At 48.5% G+C, this 26,105-nt stretch overlaps 1 protein-coding gene and 1 pseudogene across 10 annotated transcripts in view; one reads left to right on the top strand and one right to left on the bottom strand.

Annotated features, from left to right (window-relative positions):
- The window catches only part of Megf11 (multiple EGF like domains 11), a 328,437-nt gene that overhangs the window by 257,474 nt on the left and 44,858 nt on the right, over positions 1–26,105 (top strand). For all 10 annotated transcript variants that reach the window (XM_026779412.1, XM_026779411.1, XM_026779413.1 and 7 more), the window contains exons 8-10: positions 3,124–3,260; positions 9,368–9,580; positions 17,849–18,023. In XM_026779412.1, coding sequence (XP_026635213.1) covers positions 3,124–3,260; positions 9,368–9,580; positions 17,849–18,023 — 525 coding nt within the window. The remainder of the gene's footprint in view (positions 1–3,123; positions 3,261–9,367; positions 9,581–17,848; positions 18,024–26,105) is intronic.
- Positions 4,142–4,659, bottom strand: LOC113456085 (annotated as a pseudogene).

Raw genomic sequence — 26,105 nt, 5'->3', positions numbered from 1 at the left:
GAGGGCTCCACCCATTCAAGGGTGAGGACACTGGTAGGCATAAGCATTTCCTGCCTGAGTTAGCTTGAAATGTTTTTCAGACATCCCCAGACAGTAAGGACAGAATTGCACAGAAGCCAGAGAATTCTCTTGTCACCCATGAATCCCTAAGCTCATGGGGAGAAAGACAGGCAAGCGCCTGTCACCCCCAGACTCCTCTCGCCCCACTTTTGCACACTCACCTCACAGTCCTCGCTTCTCTAGGCTCCGTGGTGCCTGCAGCAGGGGAATCTGAGCTGAAAGCCTCCCACTTAATTCATTACAACTCAATAACACGATGCGGAAAGATGGCTCCGGTCTGGCAGGCTTTTCCTGACTGAACTAGCTTCTTGGGGGCTGGTGATTATTGGTGCTTAATAACTGTGTGTTGAAAAAATTGATTAATTAATTGGAAGATCATCTTCATTCTCCATGAGAGAAATGATTATCTCTGGCATGAGGGTGAAACGGTGGCAGGAGACGAGACTAGGCTCAGACGTCTGATGAAGACTTGAAGTTTATACAAACTGTTTTACAGATGCATACCACAGACTAAGACTGGAGGGTGGGGCAGAGAGAAAACAGTCCTCAGTGCATAATGCTTGCAGTCCGAGTCCAATCCTAGTCCAGGTCTGTTTGGGGGTCTCCTTCTGTTTCCTACCTAACATGCCTTACTGCTACTTCTTAACTAATGACTTCAGCCCACAGACAGGATTCAGGGTGGTGAGATGGCTCAGTGGCATAGGCTGTTGTGCTCAAGCCTGACAACCCGAGTTCAACCCCTGGAACCCACACGCAAGAAAGAGACTGACTCAAGCAAGTTGTCCTATGACCCCAACATGCATGCCATAGCATACCCGCACGTACATGTATAAATAAATAAACTTAAATTTTTATTTAATTCTGGCCTCCCACTGTTTGAGTTGGCATGGAAGTCAGACACATGGGAGACAAGCCGCCACCTAGTAGGGAGGCAGGCCAGAGAAAGAGGGGAGATCCCAGAGTACAGGCCGGCTCCCTAAAGAAAGACGGAGAGAGGACTGCGAAGTTCATGATGCTTAGGATAGCATGTTTGTGTGTGTCTATGTTAGCATGGCTGTGTGTGGCTACTAATTTATCCATCAGCTCAGCCGGAGTCTGAAATTCCTCTCGATAAGGTCAGATACCTCAGAAGTACCTCCCTCCCTCCCTGTTTCCCTCCCTGCCTCCCTCCCTGGTTGTTTTTGCCTTTGTGTTTTGAGGTGGCACCCAGACACCTTGTACTTCTGTTGTGAGCTCTTTGCATGGCATACTCACTACTCTCCTGGGTTCCTTTTGTTTCTCTTTTGATAGGTCCCTAGTTCTCAGAATCTATTTTTTCAAAAATTTTTCTTCCTTCTTTTTCTACATTTCTTCTCTTTCCTCTTTCTTTTTTCCTTCCTTCCTTCCTTCCTTCCTTCCTTCCTTCCTTCCTTTCTTTCTTTTCTTTCTTGGTTTAACAGGATCTGATATATCAGTCACACTTTCAAACTAGATTCGTGGTTGAGGATGACAGAGGATGACCTTGAACTTCTAATCTTCCCGCCTCCACCTACAGGTGTGCACCCACACTGAGTCTATATGATGCCGAGAACTGATGCTTCTCGCATGCTGGGCAAGCACTCTACTAACTGACCTGTATCTCCAGCCCTGGAAAGTTTTTCTGATGAGGGGTGGGGCTCTCCCAGTTAGTTACCTAAAGTACCATGGATGTTACTGCTTTTTTGTTTAAATCTAAAACTGTCTTATCAAAACCCCTGCTCAAGTATTTGTTTTGAGAGGGATAATATTCTTGAAGTGCTAAAGATCCTGGCTTTTCCTATGAGGCACAGCCCTCCTGCTTCTTGGCAATCAGTTCTAGATTGAAAATTATTTTCTCTCCAAAATGTTAAGGAATTACTCCATTGTCATCTAATTTCTAGATAACTAATCTAATAACTTGATTCCTGGTTTTGTATATGACTTTTCTTCTTCTTAAAAACTTTGATTAAGTTTACCTTTAGAAATAAAAACCATTGTGCTGGAGAGATGGCTCATTGGTTAAGAGCACTGGATGCTCTTCCAGAGGACCTGGGTTCAATTCCCAGCAACCACATGACAGCTCACAACTGCCTGTAACTCCAGTTCCAGGATATCCAATGCCCTCATACAGATGTGCATGGAGGTAAAACATAAATGTGAATAAAACAGAAAATAAAACAATTTTTAAAAGAAGAAACTTAAAACTTTGGTGTCTGGAGAGATGGTTCAGTGGTTAAGAGCACTTGCTGCTCTTCCAGAGGACCCAAGTTCGGCTCTCTGAACCCATGTCAGAGAGCTCACAGCCACCTGTAACTCCAGCTCCAGGGGATCCGAAGTCATCTTCTGGACTCCTTGGACATCCACATGCCCAAGGCATACATATACATTCATACACAGCAATAAAAATTGTTTTTTAAAAATCTTTTTAAATAAAATTTGCAATGCTATACCCTGATGGGAGTCATATAGCCTTCCATTTCCCCTCCTTCCAGTCCTTCACTCCTCCTGTCTCCTCCCCCTTCTTCACACCCCAGTTCCCTCCCTCCCCACCTCCACTGGGTCCTCTTCTCTCATAATAGCTGGCTTTAGCAAAGTCACAGACATGAGTAGGTCTCCACAGCTGGATGTTTAATCAGGAGCGGGGGCTCTCCTGTATCTTCTCTCTCTCTCTCTCTGTCTCTGTCTCTCTGTCTCTCTGTCTCTCTCTCTGTCTCTCTGTCTCTGTCTCTCTCTCTCTCTCTCTCTCTGTTTCTCTCTCTACTAGTACATATGAGAGGACTAGCATTATGTACTCTACTTTGCTTCCTTGCTGGTCTCCCCAGGACCCTGTGAGGACAGGTATTAATTACACGTGCTTTCTGCATCCCAGGTATCTAACCCAGCACCTGATATACAACAGGTTTCACTACGCTGAATAATTGGGAGAAAACTGACCTCAGTGGGCCTAACTGTAGCATAAATGCCAGTTCTCCAGATTACGCTGGGAAGTTGGGGTGGCCTTGGAGACTATAACCTCAGCATGATATCTTTGGAGCCCTATCAAGCCTGTCCTCAATTCTGTTGCAGGGAGCAGTGTGTGCCCAGCCCTGCCCACCAGGGACGTTTGGCCAGAACTGTAGTCAGGATTGTCCTTGCCACCATGGAGGCCAGTGTGATCATGTGACTGGACAATGCCACTGTACAGCTGGATACATGGGGGACAGGTAAGGATGGCATTAACTCTTTGCCTTTGATGTTCAGCTGTTCCTACCCTCAGCAACCTTGTAGAGAATACCAGCCATGGCACCTTTGGCCAGCCTGAGGGTTCTTTCCTCAGAAGACATTCTGAGTCCTATCAAGGAAATCCATCAGCTCACCCTTTCTTAACCCTGTGTGTGCCACCCCTCCCCGAGTCTGACAGCCTTAAACTTGCACTGGGGAAGGAGATGAGTGAGCCCCCTGCTCCATTTCCCCTGTCTACACTAACAGAAGGAAGCAGTGCTACAGAGACCCCCAAAAGAGCTAAGAGAACAAAAAGCTGTGCCTACATTTTGAAGTTATTATAGAAGTAGATTTTTATTCCAAAATTGAGTTACCTCTGAAAGATAATGACATCAGTTTGTGCTGTATGAATGCCTGAGAGTAGACAGAGCCAGGGGTCCAGAGAGACAGTGGTAGCCTGGAATGATGCCAGCCTGGTGGAGGGGACAGGCAACAGAACACCTAACCGAGGAATTGCCTTCTGAGTACAACTGCACCAACTGGAAGAAAGCAATGGGGCCGGGGCAGTGAGGAGGGAAAAGGAAGAGCTGTGTAGCAAGTGGTGAACTGGAGGTGGAGGACCACATGTAACCACAGACCCCTGGCCAGGTCCCCTTCCTCCACCACCCAGCCAGCCAGCCAGCCGAGTCCCTGCCTTTCACCTGGCTCTGTGTGGGTGGATCCAGGTCTCATCTCTGGTCCCTGAATGCGGTTACTCTTTCTAGACAACGTGAGAGGGGATCATGTAGAAAACACATTCTTCGGGTAAGCGTTGGAGAACCAGCACTGATGATCACACAGGCCTGTCTCCTTCAACTGAGGAAATGAATTTTTTTTTCTTTCTCCACAAAGGATTTTTATTTGAGTTTGTCAGAACTACTGTGCTTACTAGGTCTGTGATCCAGTCCCTGTTATCACTGGTCATAGGCCAAACCAAGAAGGGATACCAGGGCACCAGGAGTCGCTGCTCTGCCTCTGCTGCTGAGGCTCCTCTTCCAGAGGGTCTGCAGGACTGGGCTCTTTCTCTGGAAAAAGATCTGGGAAGGTGAAGGTCTGCCCATGGGCCAGCTGCACGTAGGCCACTTTGTAGTCTGGCTTCTTGATTCTTACGTTCTTGTGGTCTCTCCTCCTGTTGGAGCCATGCTGCCCCCACGTGCGCACAGTAGCCACAGGAACATTGAAAATTTGCTCAAGGTAATTCCGGAGGTCCACCCTGGTCATCTCCATGGGGATCCGGAACTGCACAGTATCTTCAGGCTGGGCAGTACCAGGCCGCACCAGCTGGATAAAGAAGTTGGTTCGGAATACATGGAGCTGGGGGCCACCCAGCTAGTAGAGGGGGTACAACACATTCCGCGCCATGGCAGCCTCACCTCCCGGTGAAGGAAATGAATTTGCCTGCTCACCTGGAAAGCTGGCGTGACATGGTCAAACCACCTGGTGACCCTTTGCTCTTCTATGAGGAGCCAGCCTCCACCTGGATCTCCCAATATCCTGAGCTTTGTCTCTCAGTGAAAAGAACACATCCCTTCGAAAGAGGCCCCGTGTGCTTTGTGCCCTCCACCAAGAGCACCCATCCTTGTGCTGATCACAGGTCCTTCTTTAGGCCCCAGCTATCACTGTGTTTATCAGCCAATAGAATTCATTCTTATTGTACAGATCACAGATGCTTTGCTGCTTTGCAAATGATGTAGCGAGTCCTGAAGCTTTGTTATGAGAATTGTCATGTGGAGAGTCCTCCTACCCCCAAAGTTCTACTACGTTTAAATGTGTAAGAAAAGTAAGTCTAACGGTGACTTCAGTCTCTGAAAGGCTATGACCCAGGGCTTGCAAATACAGTACTGGAATTTGTTTCTTGGTCTTTGTCTGGGTGACATAAGCAGGGATCATGGCTAAGTCACCCAGTGAGTCCTTTCTGGGTGTGTGTGTGTGTGCGTGTGCGTGTGCTGGTGTGTGTGTGTGTGTGTTGATAATATCTCTCATAGCCCAGGCTGGCCTCAGTTTCACAGTATAGCCAAGTATTATCTGAATTTCTAAACCTCCTGCCTCCGTCTCCTGAGTGCTGAGGTACAGATGTGTGTCACCATGCCCATTAGTGTGGTGCTAGGGATCAAAGCCACAGCTTCCCGCATAATAGGTAGGCACTCAACCAACGGACTTCCATATAGCTCCAGCACCTTTTAGATCTGACCAACAAAATCGGCCTCCCCCCTGCTCTCCCTGGAGCTTTCCGAGTCTTTAGAGATATCTAGAAAGAGCCTATCTGCTAGCACTGGACTTATTTGCTTACACCCTAAAATCCTTAAGCCTTGTGCCAGCATTTTTCTCCACAGAGCACAGGTTGTAGCTCTGGGGATCAAAGGGCTAGGCCTACCTTTCCGTCACATCTTCAGCCCCAAAGTAAGGAAATGCTGGGAACAGAAAGGACCCTTTTGTTCCAGCCTTGTTCATGCTCTGGAAACTGGTGTCAGGGTTCTAGCAAGCTATCAGGCACCAGTAGAACCACCTCATTTTCTCTCAGGGTTCACCAAGGGCAGACATAATCCCAAGTGTCTCTTCTTGGAGTCTCACCCCAGATCCCAGAGCAGAGAAAAAATTTCAAAACCACGGGCCTTCCAGCTTGCTTCCCAACCCGCCTCAGGAGAGTTCATACAGAACGCCATGAGCATTTGGCTTTCCCGCCTCAACAGGCTGCCTGGTGTTTAATATTTTGTAAAATTGCCTCCATTAATTTTGTAGGTGACAGCTGCATTAGCCCACCCCAAATTATCATGAGCATATTAAAACCAAGCGGGTATAATAATGCGGGTCTCCCCAGATAGGCAGGATCCAGTTCAAATTAAACACGAAACGTAACTTGTAATTTAATTGAGCAATGTATCTGGTTGTTAATGGCAATATCGGACACATTAGATTGATACACTGGGAAGGAAGGGTGTTTAAGTAGAGAGCTAATCCCTGCTGTGATTACCCTCCTGTTCCACGGGCCAGTTATTGGTGTGCTTTGTGTAAAATTCATTAGCAGTCTTTGCTTGATCTCTAAATAAATAAGTTGTTTAAATTGTGGATGGGAAGAAAAGTAAAAAGAGGCTAATCTAGGGAACTAGATTAGCTTGTCACTATTTCATTCCTAGATCTTTTGTTTTGGGCATATGGATGTAGTGCCCTCTCCCCTGGAATACAGCCAGGTAGGACACTCTCTTCAGACACATGGACAGGAATATTCTGATGCAAGGGATCAGGTGTCTCAGAGATTCCTGAGGCCTGCAGAGCTCAGGGGTCTGTCTGGAGAAATCTGGAGGCTGAGTGGGGATTGGCAGTTTAGATAGTGGGGTCTTTAGCTGTTCTTGCTCCTTGCTGTCCCCTCCCTTCTCAGCTCCTCCTTTCTTTCTCCTGTCTGCCCCCTTCCCTTCCTCTCCCTTTGTTCCTGCCCCAGCAGGCTGGGGCAGCCCAGGGCAGCCTGCATCTTTCTCACTGCCTCTCTTCAGCCAGGTTCCTCTGCTCACACCATGGCTCTGAGAGGGGACAGCAGTAGCCTCTCCCTTGAGGGAAACTCTAAGCTCTTTCTCAATCACTCTTCTGCTCCTTTGTCACTCTGGGCACAGAACAGCAAAGATAGAAAAAAGGGCACCTGGTCTTTAGCTGCCTAGGCTAGCCCTCTCCCCCCCCCCGCCCCCGTATTCTGGCTGCTCTCAATCCCTCTTACACGATGCTGTCTGCCCAAGTCTACTACAGTGTAGCCATTTGTCCTCATTTTACGCCATGCTTCCCTTATATGTCAGAATTCTTTTATTTGAGCCTTTTCATGCCTGAATCTAAGGCAAGAAGGTCAAATCTGCTGTGGTTTTTTGTTTTGTTTTGGGTTTTGGTTTTTTGTTTTTGTTTTTTTTTTTGAGTCAGGGTTTCTATGTGTATCTTTAGTGCCTGTCCTGAAACTCCAGGCTGGCCTTGAACTCACAGAAATCTGCCTGTCTCTGCCTCCCAAGTGCTGGGATTAAAGGCATGCACCACCACTGCCTGGCTAAAGATCTGCTGTGTTTTAAGGGCTATAAAAACTTTTAATAAGAACTGGAGAGGTGGATCAGCAGTTAAGAAATCTTTTTAAAAGTAACAACAGATAATGGCCTCCTGGCTGCCTTTCTGGATAATTCCACATGTTGTTGTTGTAGTTGTTGTTGAGACAGGGTTTCTCTGTGTAGCTTTGTAGTCTGTCCTAGAACTTGCTCTGTAGACCAGGCTGGCCTCGAACTTACAGAGATTCTCCTGCCTCTGCCTCCTGAGTGCTGGGATTGCAGGCATGTGCCACCACCACCTGGCAGTTATACACATTTTTGTTTGTTTTTGTTTTTTTCAAGACAAGGTTTCTCTGTAGCTTTGGTGCCTGTCCTGGAACTAGCTCTTGTAGACCAGGCTGGCTCTGAACTCATAGTGATCCACCTACTTCTGCCTCCCAAGTGCTGGGATTAAAGGCGGGCACCACTGCCACTCGGCCTAGTTGTACACACTTTAAAGAATGAATTGTGTATATGGGAGTGGGTTGTGTGAGTGTGGTGCCAGGGAGACTAAAGGAGGGTGTCAGGTTCCCTGGACCTGGAGTTACAGGTGGTTGTAAGCTGCCCAATGCAGGTGCTGGGAACAGAACTCAGGTCCTGCAAGTCAAACTGGAGTTCTTGACTGCTAAGCCATCTCTCTAGCCCCTAGTATTAGTCTTATTTAATCTTCAATCAACCCGATGAGGCTTACCAATTCATTTTATGATAAGAAAGTGTTCTGTCTGAAGTTTAGGTCAGTTTTTCATTATTTGTATCAGAGTTAAGAAATAGATAATCCCCAACCCCAGAAGCTATTTCCCTCTCATGCACAGGCTGCCTGCAGGGTAACCCCTTATTTTCACAAGGTCCAGTTGCTGTGACAATCAGCTTGTGTCACCTGGGAAATAAACCCTGGACTGCAGTAAGGATAGCAAGAATTGTTAAAGCTGTTAAAGCACATTCAAGAAGCCAGGAAGCCAGCAGGGCCACACAAGAGACCGACATCTCCTGGCCTGAAGGCTAGAGCATTCCCAGTTGCAAGACCTCCAAGCACCTACCTACATGAGCTCACATAGTACCAAAAGCACCCCTCCTCCACCTTGGGGGCTCACTGGCTGATAAGAGAGAGAGCTAGCCCCTGCCTTGCATCCTCAGATCCCAGGAAGAGCAAATAGCCTGTCTTTGGGAGTATGTAACTTGATGAAGGGAAATTCCACCCTGGCCGGAGGAACCACACAGAACAGGGAGAGAGGCTTCTGCTTGAGACTCGGGAGAGCACATACTAGTAATCCCAGCACTCGGGAGTTTGAGACAGGAGGATTGCTGTGAATTCAAAGCCAGACTTCAACCTCCCAAGTGTTCGGGTGGAAGCTTCACCCCAACCCCTGGCATCCATATATGAGTCTGGAATGTTTAGGTGGGAGCTTCAGCCCAGCCCTTGGCATCCATATATCCAAAGAATCTGGGATGCTCAGGTAGAAGCTCCATCCCAAGCCACCTTTCCCATCTCTCTCTCCAAACCCTGCTGCATCTCAGAAAGCCCATCAAATGATGACCCCTCTCCCAGAGATGCTCAAGACCACTCCCACAGGGAATTTAAGCTGCCCCCAGAAACAGACACGTGGTTTTCCTTTCCCGTCTCCTCTCTGGGGGGCTGGAAAGCCATCTGGGAGCATGGTATCTATTAAACCTCGGTTTTTTTCTAATTCGGTTTGATGTGGTCTGATTTGGATTATCGCATCTGCGGAGAGGCTTATCAGGGTGCAGAAACTTTTCAACAAGGCATGCACCACCGCCCCCAGCCTCCTCACAGTGTTTCCAATGAAAAAGAAACAAAGTTTTGCATCATGACACTGATAATGTGCTCATCCTGGCTGCTAAGGAGACCAGAGTGAAGTTTCCATGGAAACGGGGGGGGGGGAGACTGGAAGGGAAGGAACACACCAGGCATTCCAAGTGAGGAGGGGTCTGTGCAAATGCATCGAGAAGGCCAGCAAGGGCTTTGGCCCACAGCTTCATCCTGCTCTGCTCTCCCACAGGTGCCAAGAGGAATGTCCCTTTGGAACTTTTGGTTTCCGGTGCTCTCAACGCTGTGACTGCCACAACGGAGGTCAATGTTCACCGACCACAGGTGCTTGTGAGTGTGAGCCTGGCTACAAGGGCCCTAGCTGCCAGGAGCGGCTATGCCCCGAGGGCTTGCACGGCCCAGGCTGCACCTTGCCCTGTCCCTGTGACACTGAGAACACTATCAGGTATGATCTGTGGACAGGTAAGCCTGGGGCAGGGGTTGAATGGGCCCCAGGATGGAGAAAGGCTTCCTGGGCTGTGGCCCCACCTCCAGAGTGGCCAGTCAGCCACTAGAGTCAGGACAGACCTTAGGTCATCTGCCTCCTGTTCTCCACGGTCAGCTGCCTGGGCTTTACAAAGAGTCAGTCTCAAGCCTCACATAGGAATAACTGACAGAAATGGGGGACTAGAATTGGATGGTTCTGGGGGCCAAGGTGGGTTGGGGTGATAGGGGTCATGGCATGGTGTCTGGTGAGCTATCTTGGAGAGTCCTCTTCTTCACCCTGAGCCTCTAACCACAGAAAGCCCCTCCCGGGACCCAGAGAAGCCCTGGCCAGGAGGGAGAACAGGAAGGACAGGTTGGCCTCTATGCCCAGAATGGCTTGGAAGTCTATGGACAGTAGCTAGTCTCTCCTACTTTCTGAGAGGACTGAGCCTAGGAAGAAGAAGAGCAAATGGTCCCAGCCTCCTGGCCCACCCCTTCCTGTTTGCTGCTCCTGCTGCCCAGCCTTCTGGTAGTAAGTGGGTCTGTCAGCCCCTGAGATGCCTCTCACTACCCTCTATCCGACTGCCTGCTATCGGGACAGTAAGGGGCAGACAGGCTGGCCTAGACAGTGGGTGCTCTGCAGACGGCCAGGCAGAGAAGGCCTCTGCTCTGAGGTCCCTCTTCACCTCCAGTGTCTGGTTTCTCACATGTCACCCTGGAACTTCCCATCACAGCAAGCAGGGCATCTTGGCACGTATCAGTTTAGATGAATGTGATTCCTTGGTGGCCTCTCAGAGAACTATACCGAGAGAGCCTAGAGCCAAGCCAGCAGGTCTGTGCATGACTTGAACATTTCTGTGCCTTGATATTCATTCAACAAACATGGAGTGCCCCCACAGGGCAGGCTAGGCTACAAAAGGGAAGCCCGGGTGCTCCCAGGACCTTAGATTCTGAGTATGCACTGATATCAGACACTTTCTAGAATATCCTTCCAATACCAGGCACATTCAGGAGTGTCTCATAGCCTTGCTTTGTGTCCTAATGGACCTAATTCATTCAGCCAAACCATGGCATCCCATTAAGTGTATGTTGTACCCAACATCAGAGGTTGACAAATATTAGGTAGAAATGCATGCCCCTGGCTCTGCTGGGTCCAACAGGTGTCCAAGTCACTGTGACCTTGGATATGTGCATAAAAGATCACAAGAAGCCACCATGCTGGTCAGGAAAGGCATCCTGGAAGAGGTGGCCTTTGGCCCGGACTGAAGGACAGGGTAAGAAGGCTGAGTCCTAAGTATGGAGATGAGGACACAGCTCGTAGGTGGAAGACAGCACGGGCACACCCCATCCCTGCTGGGAAACCAAGAAGGCTGATGAGCTTTCCATTCAGGAAGAGTCCCCACCACAGAGATCCACTCAAGCCCCAAATTAAAAAGCTATTGTTTTCCTCCCACGCCCGGGCGACCGTGCCCTGCATAGTTAATCTTCCTTCTGAAGGAGTCCTCCATGTATTATTAATCTGGAAGGACTCCCTCTTCTCTGTCGCTAATCTCAGCCCATCCAATATTAATGATTGTTTGCTTTACTGTCTTTAACGTGTGTCATGTCTCAAGGAACCGGGAGGCAAGAGCCCTCCTTAGGCACGGGTCCTTGGGAGGGGCCTGCCGGCTCAGCTCTAGGCAGGCTGCTTCGACTTCAAAGCACTACCTCCGTGGGGAGAGCCTGGACCCCCAAGGACACCAGCACCCTGCCTTGTCCACCTCTGTCACCACTGCCTCAGTCTTTAGTGACAGGAATCACTGAATCCATTTTACACAGTGCATCCTTCTAGGTAGCTCTGCCCACTTGCTTCTTAAATATTCACCTTTCCCCAAGTTCTGACTCCCAAAGATGCTTCCAGTCAGTGCCAAATGTCCAGGTCGGATAGGGGAAGCAAGACGTTTGAGATGAGAGCCTCTGGTTTGACTGAATCCTTGCTGCTCCTGGTTTTGTCCTAATGCACCCAAGGACAGGTCTCTCTCTTTGTGTGGACACAGCTCAGCCTTCTTCCTCCCATGAAGCTTTGGTTCACTATAGATAGAGCCTTCTCTTGGGATATAAAGAAAGCAAAGACCTGCAACTAGGGGTGTGCCTCAGTTGTTAGAGCCTTTGCCTGGCATGCATCCATCTCCAGTACAATATAAACTGGGCATGGTGGCACACACCTGTATTCCAGCACATTGGAGACAAAGGCAAGAGGATCAGAAGTTCAAGGTCATCCTTGGCTACTTAGAGGCCGGAATGGGCCCTATGAGATCTTATTTTAAAAAAAGAAAAATAGGAAGGGTGGAAGGAAGCAAGGAAGGGAAGGAGGAAGGAAGGGAGGGAGGGAAGGAGGGGGGAACAGATGGAAAGGACCTACAATTCCAATCTTAAGGCAGTTAAGTTGCAGGTAGTGGGTGGGGGTTGGTCCCCTTGGTCCTAGCTTTAGATCTACTGTTAATCCCAAAGATGAGAGGAGAGAGGCCACCAACCCAAATCATCATGGGGAAATTAATTAAAGCAAGCAATTGATTAAAGCAAGCTTTTTTTTTATTTGGGTATATGGGCTGCCTCCCCCTAAGGCAGGCTTCAAGAGGTCAGCATTGGCTATGAGGAAGACAAGGCTGTTATAGCTCAGGGGTAGGGAGTTTCCAAATGAAGGATTTCTCAGGCAAAATAGACAGAGTTACAGGAGCTGAATATAAGTGTAGCAATTATTCCTAACAACCTCCTGGCATGGTTGCAGGGTGGGCAGAACAAGGTTGCCATAGGGGGGGTCATATAAACTTTAAAAACAAAGGTAGAGTTGCAGGATGGTTATAAATCACCTTTTGAAACAAAGACATGATTGCCATTCCTCCAATGTGCAGTATAGACCACTTGTAGTTCAGGTGACAGGGGGCGCATAGCCCAGTCCTTGGAAAACAGGTTTAATCATAACAGGAGTGAACCTAGTTCATCTTTACTATGAGATGGCCTTTTAAGTCTAAGATGGAGGCAGGCTGGTTCTTTACTACCTGCCTAAGAAAGTAACCCTGTTATATACCCCCTCTCCTTTCTGTGTCCATCTCCAGTCTGTCTGTCACTCTGGGTCATCACAGGGACAACTTCTCTTGAGGTCTTTAGAAGTAAAACAGAGGTGAAGTCACCAAAGGCCTCATTTCTTCCTGAACTTGTGCAGAACTGGGAATAAATGGTGGCTTCCAGTCTCCAGAATCCTTTTGAGAAGACACAGGACTCTAACCCCAGCCATATACAGCTTTTCCCTGCCCCTTCCCTCTGGCTAGCTTTCACAGAGAGCTTTTGGGTTGCCCTGGGAAGGAGCAGGGCTGGGGAGCTTTGTTTCCTCTATGGGCTCTGTGAAAACACAAAAGAGACCACCTTGCTCCATAGAGCATTCACCTTGAGGACAGTGTCTGGGTGTCAGGCCTCTTAAATGTTCTCTCCGAAATTGGATTGTCATAGATGAATTCCAGCAGCCATGATGGCAGATTACCTTTGAAAGATTTGATTTAGCCAGCAGATGCCACAGAGATAGAAATCTCATCAGAGCAAAAGAAAGGCAGAAAAGCCCACTCTGTGAAGCTGCTGCACGCATTGTGTGGCTTTCGGCTCCTGTTAGCTGGTGATTAATCTGTGTCTGGGGAAAAGGAAGAAAATCAGGGAAACCTGACAGAGGAGGCAGCCTGAGCATCAGTGATGTGGACTTGGGTCCAAGCCTCCCCTAGCCACTACCCAGGTGACCCAGGGGTAGGGAGGCCTTGGCAGGGGGACATGCAGGCAGAAGATTGTCATGAGTCCAAAGCCAGTCTGGGCTTCAGAGTCTCAAAAAAAATAAAATAAAATAAAAATAAAAAGCCAAATTGTCCGCTGTCACTCCTCAGCATCTTCTCAGAGGGACTTTTAGAGAATTACAACAGATCATCCAATTAAGCAAATGTCCTGTTTCTAGAAATAGAACTGTAGGGCTGGGGATGTAGTGGAGCTGATGGAGTGTTTGCCTGGAGTCTTTGTTACTGCTCTGTTGCTGTAAAGAGACCCCAGGACCAAGGCAACTGTAACAGAAAGCATTTAATTGGAGTTTGCTTACAGTTTCAGAGGGTCAGTTCATGATCATCATAGCGGGAAGCATGGCAGCAGGCAGGCAGGCAGGCATGGTGCTGGAACAGTGGCTGAGAGCTTACATCCCGACTCACAGGCAGCAGGTAGAGAGAGAGAAAGTGTGGGCCTGGCACGAGCTTTTGAAAGCTCACAGCCCACTCTCAGTGACATACCTTCTCCAACAAGACCACACCTCCCAATCCTTTCAGAACAGTTCCACAACTGGGGACCGTGCATTCGGGTGTATGAACCTATGGGGACCATTCTCATTCAAGCCACCACGCCCAGTGCACACCAAGCCCGGGACTCCATCCCTAGCACCCAATAAACTAGGTGTACCACCTGGAATCTCTGTCCTTCAGAGGTGGAGGCAGGAGGAATAAAAGACCAATTTCAGCTTCATAGCAAGTTAAAGGCTAGCCTTGGCTACAGAATCCTGTGTCCAAGTTAAAAAAGAAGAAGAAAAGAAAAAGAATAGAGACTATGGGGTGTGAGGAGGAAAGAAATGGGGTTAGAGAGACAGGTCAGCAGTTAAAGCAAATACTGCCCTTGTAGAGGATCTGAGTTCAGATCCCAGTACAACTGTGCTTTTCATATTTCAGATCATGACTTTAGTATGGGGTCCTTTTTTTGTTTTGTTTTAGCTTGAGGATTTATTTGTGTGGCTCATGTTTTGTTTGTTATAGGTTTCATTTTAAGATCTATTTACTTATTTACTTTATGTGCATTGGTGTTTTGCCTGCATGTATGTGTCTGTGTGAAGGTGTCGGATTCCCTGGGACTGGAACCCGGCTCCTCTGGAAGTGAAGCCAGTTCTCTTAATTACTAAGCCATCTCTCCAGCCCCTGCTGTGGAGTTTTGTTTTGGGGTTGTTTGCTTTGTTTTTTGTGTGTGTGGTAGGGGGCAGTGGTACTGAATTGAACCTAAAGCCTCAGATATACTTGGCAGGCACTGAATTATATCCTTAGGCCTAAAATTGTGACTTTGTATGTAATTTGCATATTTTGTTTAATCTTAAATCATTAGCTATTTGGAGAAACAATGAAAACCTAGATAACACTCCAACACTCCTCCTCCTTTGTTTTGTTTATTTGTTTGTTCTCTTGGAGAGGGTTTTGTGTGTGTGTGTAGCCCTGGTTGGCCTGGAACTCACTATGTAGACTGGGCTGGGCTTGAACCCACAGAGATATGCCTGTCTTTGCCTCCCAAGTGCTGGGATTAAAGGTGTGCGCCACCACACCTGGCATCTAACATTCCTTCTTACGAACAGTTTTAACGCATTTAACTAGCACCTTCTTGTCAGAGGAGCCATGAAGCACAGGATAAACATGGCCAGACCTTGGTTCAAATCCCAGCTCCATCATTCACCCACTTGTCTGCGTGACCTTGGGCAGGTCCTGAACCTCTAGGTACCACCTGCAACATGGAGGCTCCCATTCCTACCTCACAGGTTTGTGGAAGATAAGAAGTATGTGTGTGAGGTGCCTGGTGCTTCCATAGCCTGGTCACATATTATTTATTATTATTCAAATTGCTTCCATTTTCTGCTGTTATAAATAATGCTTCAGGGAACATCTCTGTGCATAAATCTTCCTCCGCAACCACGATTGTTTCCTTAGGATAGATTCTTAGAAATGGAATTACAAGGCCGAGGCTTCTGCATATATTTAGGTCTCCTGATACATAACCTCAGATTGTTTGGAGACCTTTGCCAGCGTTTGAAAAGCTTGTCCGTGTTTTGATAGGGAGAAGGTAATATCCAATTGTTGTTTTGACTGGATGATTAATGAGACTAAACATTTTCTGAAGTGATTATTAGCGGCTGGTACTTATTATGCCAGAACCGTCTGCTCTGGTCCACCCCCTCATTTTCTACAAGAACGCCAGGGCCCCCTAGAAGAGAGGCCGGCTGGCTGCTCACAGTTAGTCTCTTCATTAATTCGTTCATTTAAGCATGCCATGAGGTCAGCACTTGCCCTGGGCCAGGAACCCCACTGAGCCCTGAGAGGTGACAAGACTGACAAGGACTCTTCCCCAGGGAGCCGAAACCTAATGGATAGACAGAAAACAAACAAGTCAATAGACGCAGAAAATAATTCAACACAGGGTCAGGGCTGTCGCTCAGCTAACAGAGAGCTTTCCTAGCAGACATGAAGCCTTGGGTTGGAATTCTAGCACTGCATAAAACCAGGTGTGGTCATCGCACCCAGTGTACCCTAGCACTGGAGAGGGAGAAGTTCAGGGTCGGGAGCTGGTGAGCAAGGTTAACCAGGAAAGTTGCTTTGCCATCAAGCTTGGTGGCCTGAGTGTTAGGCCTGGGACCTACATGGAAGGAGAGAGTTGACTCCCACAAGTTGTTTCCCAACCTTTACACATGCGCCGTGGCATCTGTGTGCCCATACACTTACACACAAAATAAATAAATAATGCAAAAACTAAATCTCAGGATCATCCTCAGCTATAGAGCAAGTGTAAGGCTATATGAGGACTTGGGCTTTAAAAAAAAAGCGCTAAATATGGGGAAAGCAGTGTGCATTCCTAGGTGTGTAAACTGGACAATGAATAGGACCTGGATCTGGGAGACGGCACCAACCCGGGGACTTCAACCCGGGGACTTCAACCCGGGGACTCCCAGCCCCTGTCCTTGTGGAACTTAAAGGAACCAAGCCTAGCACTGGCAGCCACTGCAGGCCTTCCCAGGTCAGACCTGAGCTGGAGTCCAGGGCAGGGAGGAGGCGACCCAGGAGCAGAGCAGCTTGTTTTTCCACTACCTTCGCTGTGCTAGTCCGGGCTGGCCCAGAAGCAAATGCCAAGTGTGAGAGATCCGGGCGCGCATGTGGTAAAGGAGGCACTTGCCTAGACTGCGGGGAGCAAGCCCTAGGCTGGTTTCTAGAACCATGCAAGAGAGAAACTTCAAAGGAGAAGCGTTGGGGTCGGGGAGTGGGGAGGTAGATGTGAACTGGAACGCTGGGAAGGGCTGCTAGGCCTGACACACGCACGTGAGAGCGCGAAGGAAGTGTGGGAGCAAAGGAGTCATGAGGTCACAGGACCCCATCATCAGAGAGCCCAGGCCTCCCAGGAGTGCCCACCTTAGTGTCTGCTGAGATCGTCCCAGGGAAAGGGTCCAGTCTGTGGACTCAGCGGATGGTGTCATGCGTCAGTACTCAGCAGGGCACACTATTACTACATTTGGGGCTCTTGATCAGGAATGGATATTGGCTACCGACCAGACCCCTGTCAGTCAAAGATACCCCACTCCAGGGTCATGCCCCTGCTGCCAGCCAATGGTTCTTTCTGTAGCCTTGACAGATAAAAGAGGGAGAAGGCTTGCTCTGTTACAGAACCTCAGGAGGCCCAAGTACGGTTCCCTCAGGGACAGACATTGTCAGGAAGGAGTCACCCTACCCTGAGGGCTTGTTTTAATTCTATCGATGCCCACGCTATGGAGAGCGACTAGTGTCGTGGGTGCCCTCTGATGTGATCCTACCTTAGGTATCTGCTGTGGGTGAGAGGTGAGTGATGAGAACTCTGAACTTCAGAGTCTCTAAGTCAATGGAGTATAACCCTGCCCTATGCTTTGGGCTGGGTAGTTTTATAAAGAATATACATTGGGAGTGGGTAGCTCAGTTGGCAGAGTCCTTTCCTGGTGTGCAGGAGGCCTGGGTTTGATCCCAGCATTGCATAAACGGCATGGTGATCCATATGTGTCTTCTTAGCCCTTGGGAGGTGGAGGCAGGAGTACCAGATATTCAATGTCACCCTTGGTTACATAGGGAGTTCAAAGGTAGCCTGGGCTCCATGAGTCCCTGTCTCAAGAGGAAGAAAAAGAAAGTGCATCTTGGGAATCAGAAGGTCTGGGTTCTAATTCTGGTCATGTACCTCCTTGCTGAATGACTTAGGCAAGTTACTTAATTATGAGTCTTCATTTCTGGGAACTAACAAGACCATATATGGCCATGGCTTCTTCTCATAAACAGCAAGACAGGACTAGCTTAACCACAGGGGTCCGTGGCTCTTACTACCCTGGGAAGGTTAGACTTGGGAAGGGCAGAGGAGGGGACAGAGCTGCCTGAATGCACACAACCCTGAACGCGATGCCCTCTTCTCCCTTCTTTCCCCTGTTCAGCTGTCATCCAGTCACTGGAGCTTGTACCTGCCAACCTGGCTGGTCAGGCCACTTCTGCAACGAGTCCTGCCCTGCCGGCTACTATGGCAACGGTTGCCAGCTGCCCTGCACCTGCCAGAATGGCGCTGACTGCCACAGCATCACTGGGGGCTGCACTTGTGCCCCAGGCTTCATGGTGAGTCAGAAGGGGTCTCTCATAGCCTCCCTGGTCCCTAGTGGGCCAGTTTCCATACTTTTGGCAATCTGGAATGTGACCCTCTACCTAGGAATAAGGGATAGGACTGTGTCTGTGTCACCTTAACGTAGCGTCTGTGTCCGAGAGCCCTTGGAGCTGCTCTCCAAGGCTTATAACTACAAGGGTAACAGGAGAAGGCATTTGTCTGTCCATGTTCTCGACTCTGCAACTGTCTTCCTCTGCCTTCAGCTCCACCCAGTCCTCCTGTGCAGACAATATTTTCACAGCAGCACCACCCCAGCTCACATAGCAGCTTTGTATTCTCCTTTCTACTTATTTATTGATTCTGAAACAAGGCCTTGCTATATAGCCCCAACTGGCCTAGAACTCACTATGTAGACTGAACTGGCCTCAAAATCACAGAGATCTACCTACCTCTGCTTTCAGCATGCTGGGATAACAGGCATGCGCTCTCAAGCTGGGCAAGGTTAATTCTGTGTATGGGTTGGGAGTGTTGTGTGTATAGGGGGGAGGGGATGTCCTGAGGATTGAACCTACAGCCCCCCCCCCATGGGAGGCAAGTGCACTCACTGCCGCTATGCTCCAGCCGCACCCCCATTCTTTCTTTTATTCACGTTTCTATATTACTGCTCGGACCTCTTAATTTTCATTTCAGATGGCTGCCTCAGAGCAGGAACTGATAGATGCCCGTTTTCCCCAGCCCTTCCCTTCCTGCAGAATATTAGGATTGTCCTATGTTCATAGCCAGTGTTGCAGTGAGCATCTTCTTACATTCAGCTCCCCAACCCGCTGTCTCATTGAATTATTTCCTTCGGGTGAATTCCCAGGTCAGCGGGCACAATATATTCATGGCTCTTGATGGATGTTGCCAGATCACTTTCCCAAAGGGTTATATAAATCTATGCCGTCGCGGGTTGTATATGCATGTGCCTTGTTCAGAACAGTTTTTGCATGCTTTTTTTTCCCAGTCTTGCTAATTATATAGGTAGAGAATGGTTCCTAAATGTTGCTCTCATTTGCATGTCTGATTACTAGGTAGAGCGAACATTTCCCTACGTGTTTGTTCACTGTTTGTATTTCCTCATCAATCATGCTGGTCTTTACAAGGTTTGATTTGGAGGGAAGTTGACACTGGGAATGGGATATGCTCAGCTGGTCTGAAGACCCCCGTATTTAGGCGTCCCTAGGGACAATGACTCATTGTGCTTTGAGAAGTGTTTGTGGAGTTGGAGCCTGTGCCCAGGTCACACGCATCCTGGCTGTCCTACCTACCAATCATGTGACCTTGGACCCACTCTCTTGGGTTCTGTTTATCCTCTGTAAAGGGATTCTCACCTTACAAGGTTGCTTACAGGCATGAAGAAGGGATTCCTGGAGCCTTGGTAAATTACAGGTCAGATTCAGCATGTCTGTGGTGTGGCTGAGGCTTCTTTATATATCTGATGAGTTCCCACATGCTGTGGGTGCTGCTGACCAGTGGTCCTCACAGTGGAGGGAGCAGGTGCATAGCAAGGTTTTCTTTCTTTCTTTCTTTCTTTCTTTCTTTCTTTCTTTCTTTCTTTCTTTTTTTCTTCTTTTCCTTCCTTCCTTCCTTCTTTCCTTCCTTCCTTTCTTTCTTCCTTCCTAAAGTCATTTGTTTTTAAGATAGTCTTATGTATTGCAGGTTTTCTGGCTTGCTAGATAGCAGGGATAACCTTGAACTTTGCAGTAGGCTGCTGGAGGGACATACTGTCCCTGTCCTAGCCCCTGACTGCTAAGGAAGGTCTATGACTTTGGAATGACTTCTCTCAGGTTCCAGGTCCTTCCTATACAAATGTGAACAGACAGGGAGGAAGAACCCACTGATTTTGTTTTTAGATAGAACCTTATGTAGCCAAGGCTGGACTTAAACTATGTTGCTGAAACTGACCTTGAACTCCTGATCTTTCTATCTCCATCCACTTAGTGCTGGAACTACATCACCATTTTATGTAGTGCTGGGGGTTAAACTCAGGGTTTCACGTGTGCTAGCCAAGCACTCTGCCAGCTGAACTGAGTCCCCAGTCCTGAGGGGCTGATTTCTGAGATGGTTTACTAGGCAAACATCATGGATGCATTGGCACACCCAATTAGGGACTGGTTGAAAGTCATCATTGTCTGGTAATGTACATTGTCATGGACCTGCTCATACTCTCCCTCCTCTGTTTCCCCACTGTCTCCTGTTGTCTGCATTGCTGCTCAGAAAAGAAAATGGAGGTTCCAGGAGGGCTGAGGAAGGGAGCATTTGTCTGTGAGCAGACTGTCCTGGTGAGACCCCATGAATTCCCACTCCTGCTCAGCCTCATTATGTACCTGGAGAGGCTTTCCTGGGGCCTGTGGTGCTGGACAGGGGCTGCTGGAGGTGATTACAAAGCTGTCATTGTTCTCAATGGCCTGACTCATTCCCAGGAGCACCAGGCTCCAGGGGGTGAAGCCATTACTCCTGCCTTGCCCCAGTTTCTGAATGATGTGACTTCCTGCAATTAGCCCACTTGGTAATATGGGGGATGGGACCATCAATCAGCAGAGTAGTCTAAGCCCAGTCTCCCCCAGAGCATCCCACAGTCAGTAATAATTAGCGGTGCCTTTGTGTTCGTTGATTTGTGACTACATACCTGCCTGTGTGCTGAAAGATTTCACGGCACAAGGAATTAATAAAGAGCTAATTTTAAAAGCTCATTTCTGGGTGTTGGAGATTTATCCTAAACTTGGCAACATTGGCCAGGCTACTTTACCTTGCTGGACCTCAGTTTCCCTACCCATGTAGGATGGGAGGAGTCTATCAGTCTTACCTGCTGTTGTGATTGAGTAGCAGCAGGGTAGTTGAGTGCATGCTAGACAAGTGCTCTACCTACTGAGCTACACCCCCAGATCCTTTCCAAGGGCCCTTGAGAAGGATGTGAGGGCAACTTTATGAACATTGACCCTGTGAGGGCTGGGAGGGTCTTGGGCTGCAGGTAAACGTGAATGGCATTGATGAGTTAGGGTAGAACTTCCCTTGGGAGCTCAGGGACTTGACAGCCTGGTTGTCTCCACTCCATGAGGCCACAGGGACACAGGGCAGGAATAGACATGGATTGATGCTGATGACTCCTGATGATGGTCCCTTCAATCCTAAGACTCTGATGTTTATGATGCCAAGGACTCGGGGTGTGGTGAGGCTCATCAGACACCCATCCAGCCATCAAGGACCTTGTCCCATCGTAATGATACTCAGTCTAGTGGAGAGCACTCATTGTGTTCTTGCTGCATGCATCATCTGGTTTATGTCTCATGAGAGCCCTACAGACATATATTGCCACTTTCCTCGGCTTGCAAATGAGCTGAAATTTAGGCAGGGAAAGAAACTTGTCCAGGATTAGAAAGCCAGAAGTGGCAGGAGCCACTCCATGCTCGAATGGTAATGAGTGTTGATCGACGAGACACTCCACAACAACACAGACCAGAGTTCAAATCCCAGCTTTCTACTACTGCCTTTGCCTATGACAAGTCCTATATCCTGCTTAAGCCTGACTGTCCTCATCTGTGATAAGGGGCTTTGTGGTGAGAGTAGGGTGCTTCCCATATGTGAGTTTGCAGATCAGTGTCTAAAGCACAATAGGTACCTGCTCAGACACTAAGCAATGAGGGTGGAGAGCAGATGTGGTTTGTCAGGTCCAACACACGTGTGATGCCCAGAGAGTATCAGAGTGAGCTGCACCCAGGCATTCCAGGTGAGACAGATTCATGAGCATATACACTGCTAACCTATGCCGGCCTATACCAGCACCTGTGGGCCATTCTGACTGTGAAATGTCACTGTCATCATGGGGAGAGACAGAGGTGAGACCATGGGTAGGAGAAAAGAGGGTCATTTTCCGTGTTAGCTTAGCCTTGGTAAAAAGATCACCCAGGGCCTCCATTGGTGAGGGGCATGAGGCCTTCCTGATGCGGGAAAACAATTATTGGGCTAGAAGGCAAGAACTGAGTTATATTTTGGGTTCTGCTCATGTTTTAGGGTCTGTTTCTCTTTTGGAAAAATAGGAATGAAATTCTCAGCCCAAAGGAAGCTCTGGGACATCAGGTATGCTTCAGACGGGGGTCGAGCAGGATTTCAGCACCTTGGACAGTATCATTCTCCAGCCTGGAGGAGGGGCAGGGCAGTAGGGAGAATGCCATGTTAAAGTCCTGGGGTACCTGTAGCCCTGTCCTGGCAGTGTCTCTGACAGGAAGGGGGCCCCTTTCTTTCCCTGTACTCTGGCTAGAGAAATAGCTCAGTTGTACACGAGGCGCAGGCCATGAGGAACCATTCATACTCCTGCAGGCTGGATACATTTTTTTACCCTTCTTTGTGATTCCTCATTGCCACCAAAGGAAATGTTCATCTCTGCTTCTGTCACTCTCCAGTCCCAGTTCATTTGTTGTGTGACCACACGTGACCCTCTTTGCCCCAAACCTGTCTCTTTTCTTTCGTCCTTGCTGCACCCCCATCTTCATTGCATCTGTGACCATCCTGTCCAGCTTTCCAGACAACCTCTTCACAAAACTTTCCCTAGAGACTCCTCTCTGTGGGACTCACAGTCAACACCCCTTCTGTGTTCAAAGCCTATGGCTCCCTCTCAGTCTGCCTCCCTGAGAACAAGGGCCTGTCTCCCTTAGCCTCATGCCTCCAAAACACCTCCCACTTTGCCTGCCACATCAACAGCTTTCTTGGTGAAGTCCTTAATGAATGAAACCCTTGGGAATAGCCGTACCACTAACGTAGATGTTTCTAGACTGACATCCGTAGGAAGGGAGATTCGGGCCACTTGCTGGTGAGGTTGGGACTTGAATCTTTCCCCACTTCCATGAGCCTATCTGAGATTTGTTATTGTTACATTTATTTATTTATTTTTGTAGGTTGCATGCATAAGGAACTTGCACAAGTCCATTCTGTCCTTCTACCATGTGGGTTCTAAGTACTGAGCTCAGGTCATGCAGATGTGGTGGCAATCATCCTTCTATCCTTACTGCTGAACCATCTAGCCAAAGCCCTCTCTGGGGGTTAAAGCAGTAACTGAAGAAGCTGCCCTTCAGCACCACCTCTGAGCTCCCGGAGCAAAGGTATACCTTAGACAACTCACCTTACCCAGTGTAGAGGTGACAGAGACTTGGAACCAGACACTCTGCCTTCAGATTCCAGCGTCACTGCTTTTTATAGCTATGTGACCTCAGACAGGATACCTTAATCTCTCTCTCTCTGCCTGTTTTATGATATGTGAAAAGGAAGCGGTCATAAATCCCTAGGATTCGTATGCTGATCAAGCTAATCTGGTGCAGGCAAAGCTTGTATTAGTCATCTTTCAACAAGTGTCAGCCATAATGGCCATGCTCAAAAGGTTGATGCCACTGATGCCAATTGATGCTGCTGATGCCCACTTGAAGAGGCCTGAGAGCCTGTCTGGGATGCAGATGCAGATGGGATGAGAAGAAGGGATCCCTCAACTGCAGCTTCCCCCAGGGTATGTCTCCAGAAAGGACAATAGGCTTTCTCAGCACAGAGGAAACATCTAATTTCTCAGCCCTGAGCATGTCTCTGCTACCCACCACACCTCACTTTTATTAAGTTACTGATGGAGCCTCCTGCACACTTGGGTCTAGAACTAATTGCTGTCTCGACAGTGCCTGCAGGGAGCAGGCTGGAAGGTCACAGCCAAGCTGCAATGACTTGATTTCCCAGTCCCTTCCTACATCCTCCTCCCTGCATGGAGCCTTCAGGGGCCAGGAGATAAGGGGTCTTTCTGGCTATTCCTCAGCCTGATGCCTTCTTTTAGTTCTGGTTATAATGGGGACAGAGAGCTCAGCAGACAGGGCAGAAGGGCCCAGTGTCCCCTCCCGCAGGACTCAGGGCCCATATTTCTCCCTAGGATGACAGCATTTCTATTACCTTAAAGGGCTCATCTATTCACGCTGCAATTTTTTGAAGCCTTGTCTGCCATTATTGAGCCCTGCATGCCGGCGAGGGGAGCGGGCACTCCATCACCCAAATGAACCAACTCCTTCCCGCATTTTTCTCAGCGTTCTCCGCTCTGTCCATAGGTCATATGCAAAGCTCAGCTGCTTGGGCTAGTGAAGGCAGGAGGGGACGAGAGTTACAAACACCAGATCAGTGGGGCAGCAATTGAATTTTTCTCCACACAAGGTTTCTAAGCATCCTTTAGAGATGTTCCTCCCCGCAGCTTTCCTCGATGTGTGTGGCTCTGGCGTTGGAACTTCAGAGTGAGGGCAGGTGTGGCCAGCAGAGAGTGCAGGATGGAGGTGACAGCTGGGTGACACACAAAGCACACCTGTGCATTTCCTGTTTAATTAATTGTTTTATTGCTCATCAGACTCCATCAACTCTAATCCTAAAAGCAGAAAAGCAGCGTCTCATTCCCTGCCCCACCCCCATCACGACTACTGTCTCAGTTATTGTCGTAGAAGATTTTCCTATGCAGTACTAGGCATGCATCACCCTCTAGCTGCTGTGGCTGTATGAGCAAGACTATATAAAGCTTTTAGTATTACCAAAAATATGAACACACACACACACACACACACACACACACACACACACACACACTGCAATTCTCAAATTCTAGGACTGTTGCTCTGCTATGTGGCCTTGGTAGAGTTACCTGAGTATCTCATGGCTTTGATTTTTCTATTTTTATTTATCATTATTCTTAGGAAGACATGTGTATGTCACCGTGTGTGTGGAGGATAACTTTCACGAGGTGGTTCTTTCCTTCCACTCCAGGCTCCAGGTCGCAGGCTTTCATGGCAAGCATCTTTGTGGCTTTTGCTGGCTTTTTTTTAAAAATTTAGTTTTTCATCTATGAGATGGGGCTGAGCACCTAGCTCAGTTGGTAGATTCTTACCAACCATGCACAGAGCCATGGGTTCAATTCTTAGTACCACATAAACCTGGAATGTTAATACATGCTTGTAATCCCCACATTTAGAAGGTGAAGGCAGAAGGATCAGGAGTTCACAGTCATCTCAGCCACACAGAAAGTTCAAAGTCAGGCTGGGCTATAAATAGTAACAATTCATCTGTAACACAGGGGACATTGGTATTCTGTTCTAACGTGATTCTTAGGATTGAATAGAATAAATGTATGCAGTGCTTAGAAAAAAACTGACATACAGTAGATGCTCAACGAATGCTTGATGAAATGTATCATGGGACTATGTAGGGTTTAAGTCAAAGGGCCTGAACATGGGCAAGGACTTGCGATCAGATGGGTCTAGGCTGGAGTCTGTCTTTCCTTCAGCATCTACAGCCTTGGAGCCCAGATTCCTCTCTGTACAATGGGTTGAGAATGACAGCCATGCATGCACAAGGACACAGATGGAGTGGCAGCCCAGAGCTTGTCATGGGGAGCTGGGAATTCTCTCTCATGAGCAGAGCCAGAAGGACACACGGCACTTCTGTGGTTACCCCACCTCCATTCTGTGAGGGGAGAAACCGAGGTCAGAGAGTAACTTGCCTGTAGTCACATTGCAAAACATGGCAGCGCTGGGGTCGGGCAGAGGCGAGAACTCCAGCTAGCACTCCCCTCTCTTTCACCTGCCTGTCATGAGCTTGTTTTCCCCTGGGCAGAAGGGATAGTGGCGAAGACACGGGGGTGGTGTGTACGAGGAAGTTAAATCATGTTGGCAATTAATCCACAGAGCAAAGGAGAGAGAATTGGCTTTGTGTCACTGAGGCTCAGGCTAGCTTCTCCCTCTGGGACTCTGTGGTTTGCGGCTTCATTAGGGAAAACTGCTGAGTCTTCTCTTATTCTTCCACACCACCCTTTTCCTGTGGAGCTCCCGCTGCCCTTCTTCATGCCCTCATTACTGGGGCGGCGGCCTGGTGCCGGCTCTGTGGGCAGCTAGAGGTGTCAGGGTAGGTGCCAGGCACTCATGCTTCCATCGTACCCAGATTCCTTTTTGCCCACGTCACTTGTATGGATGAAACTCTTGCTGGCCAGGATCCAAGACCTAGGTCTGAGCCTCGGTTTCTCGAGGTTGTTCAGAACTTTGCTGGGCAGTCTGAAA

The sequence above is a fragment of the Microtus ochrogaster genome, chromosome 5 (assembly GCF_000317375.1).
Source record: "Microtus ochrogaster isolate Prairie Vole_2 chromosome 5, MicOch1.0, whole genome shotgun sequence".
Lineage (NCBI taxonomy): Eukaryota > Metazoa > Chordata > Mammalia > Rodentia > Cricetidae > Microtus > Microtus ochrogaster.
The sequence above is the reverse complement of the archived record's forward strand: the minus strand, read 5'-3'. Positions and strand labels throughout refer to the sequence as shown.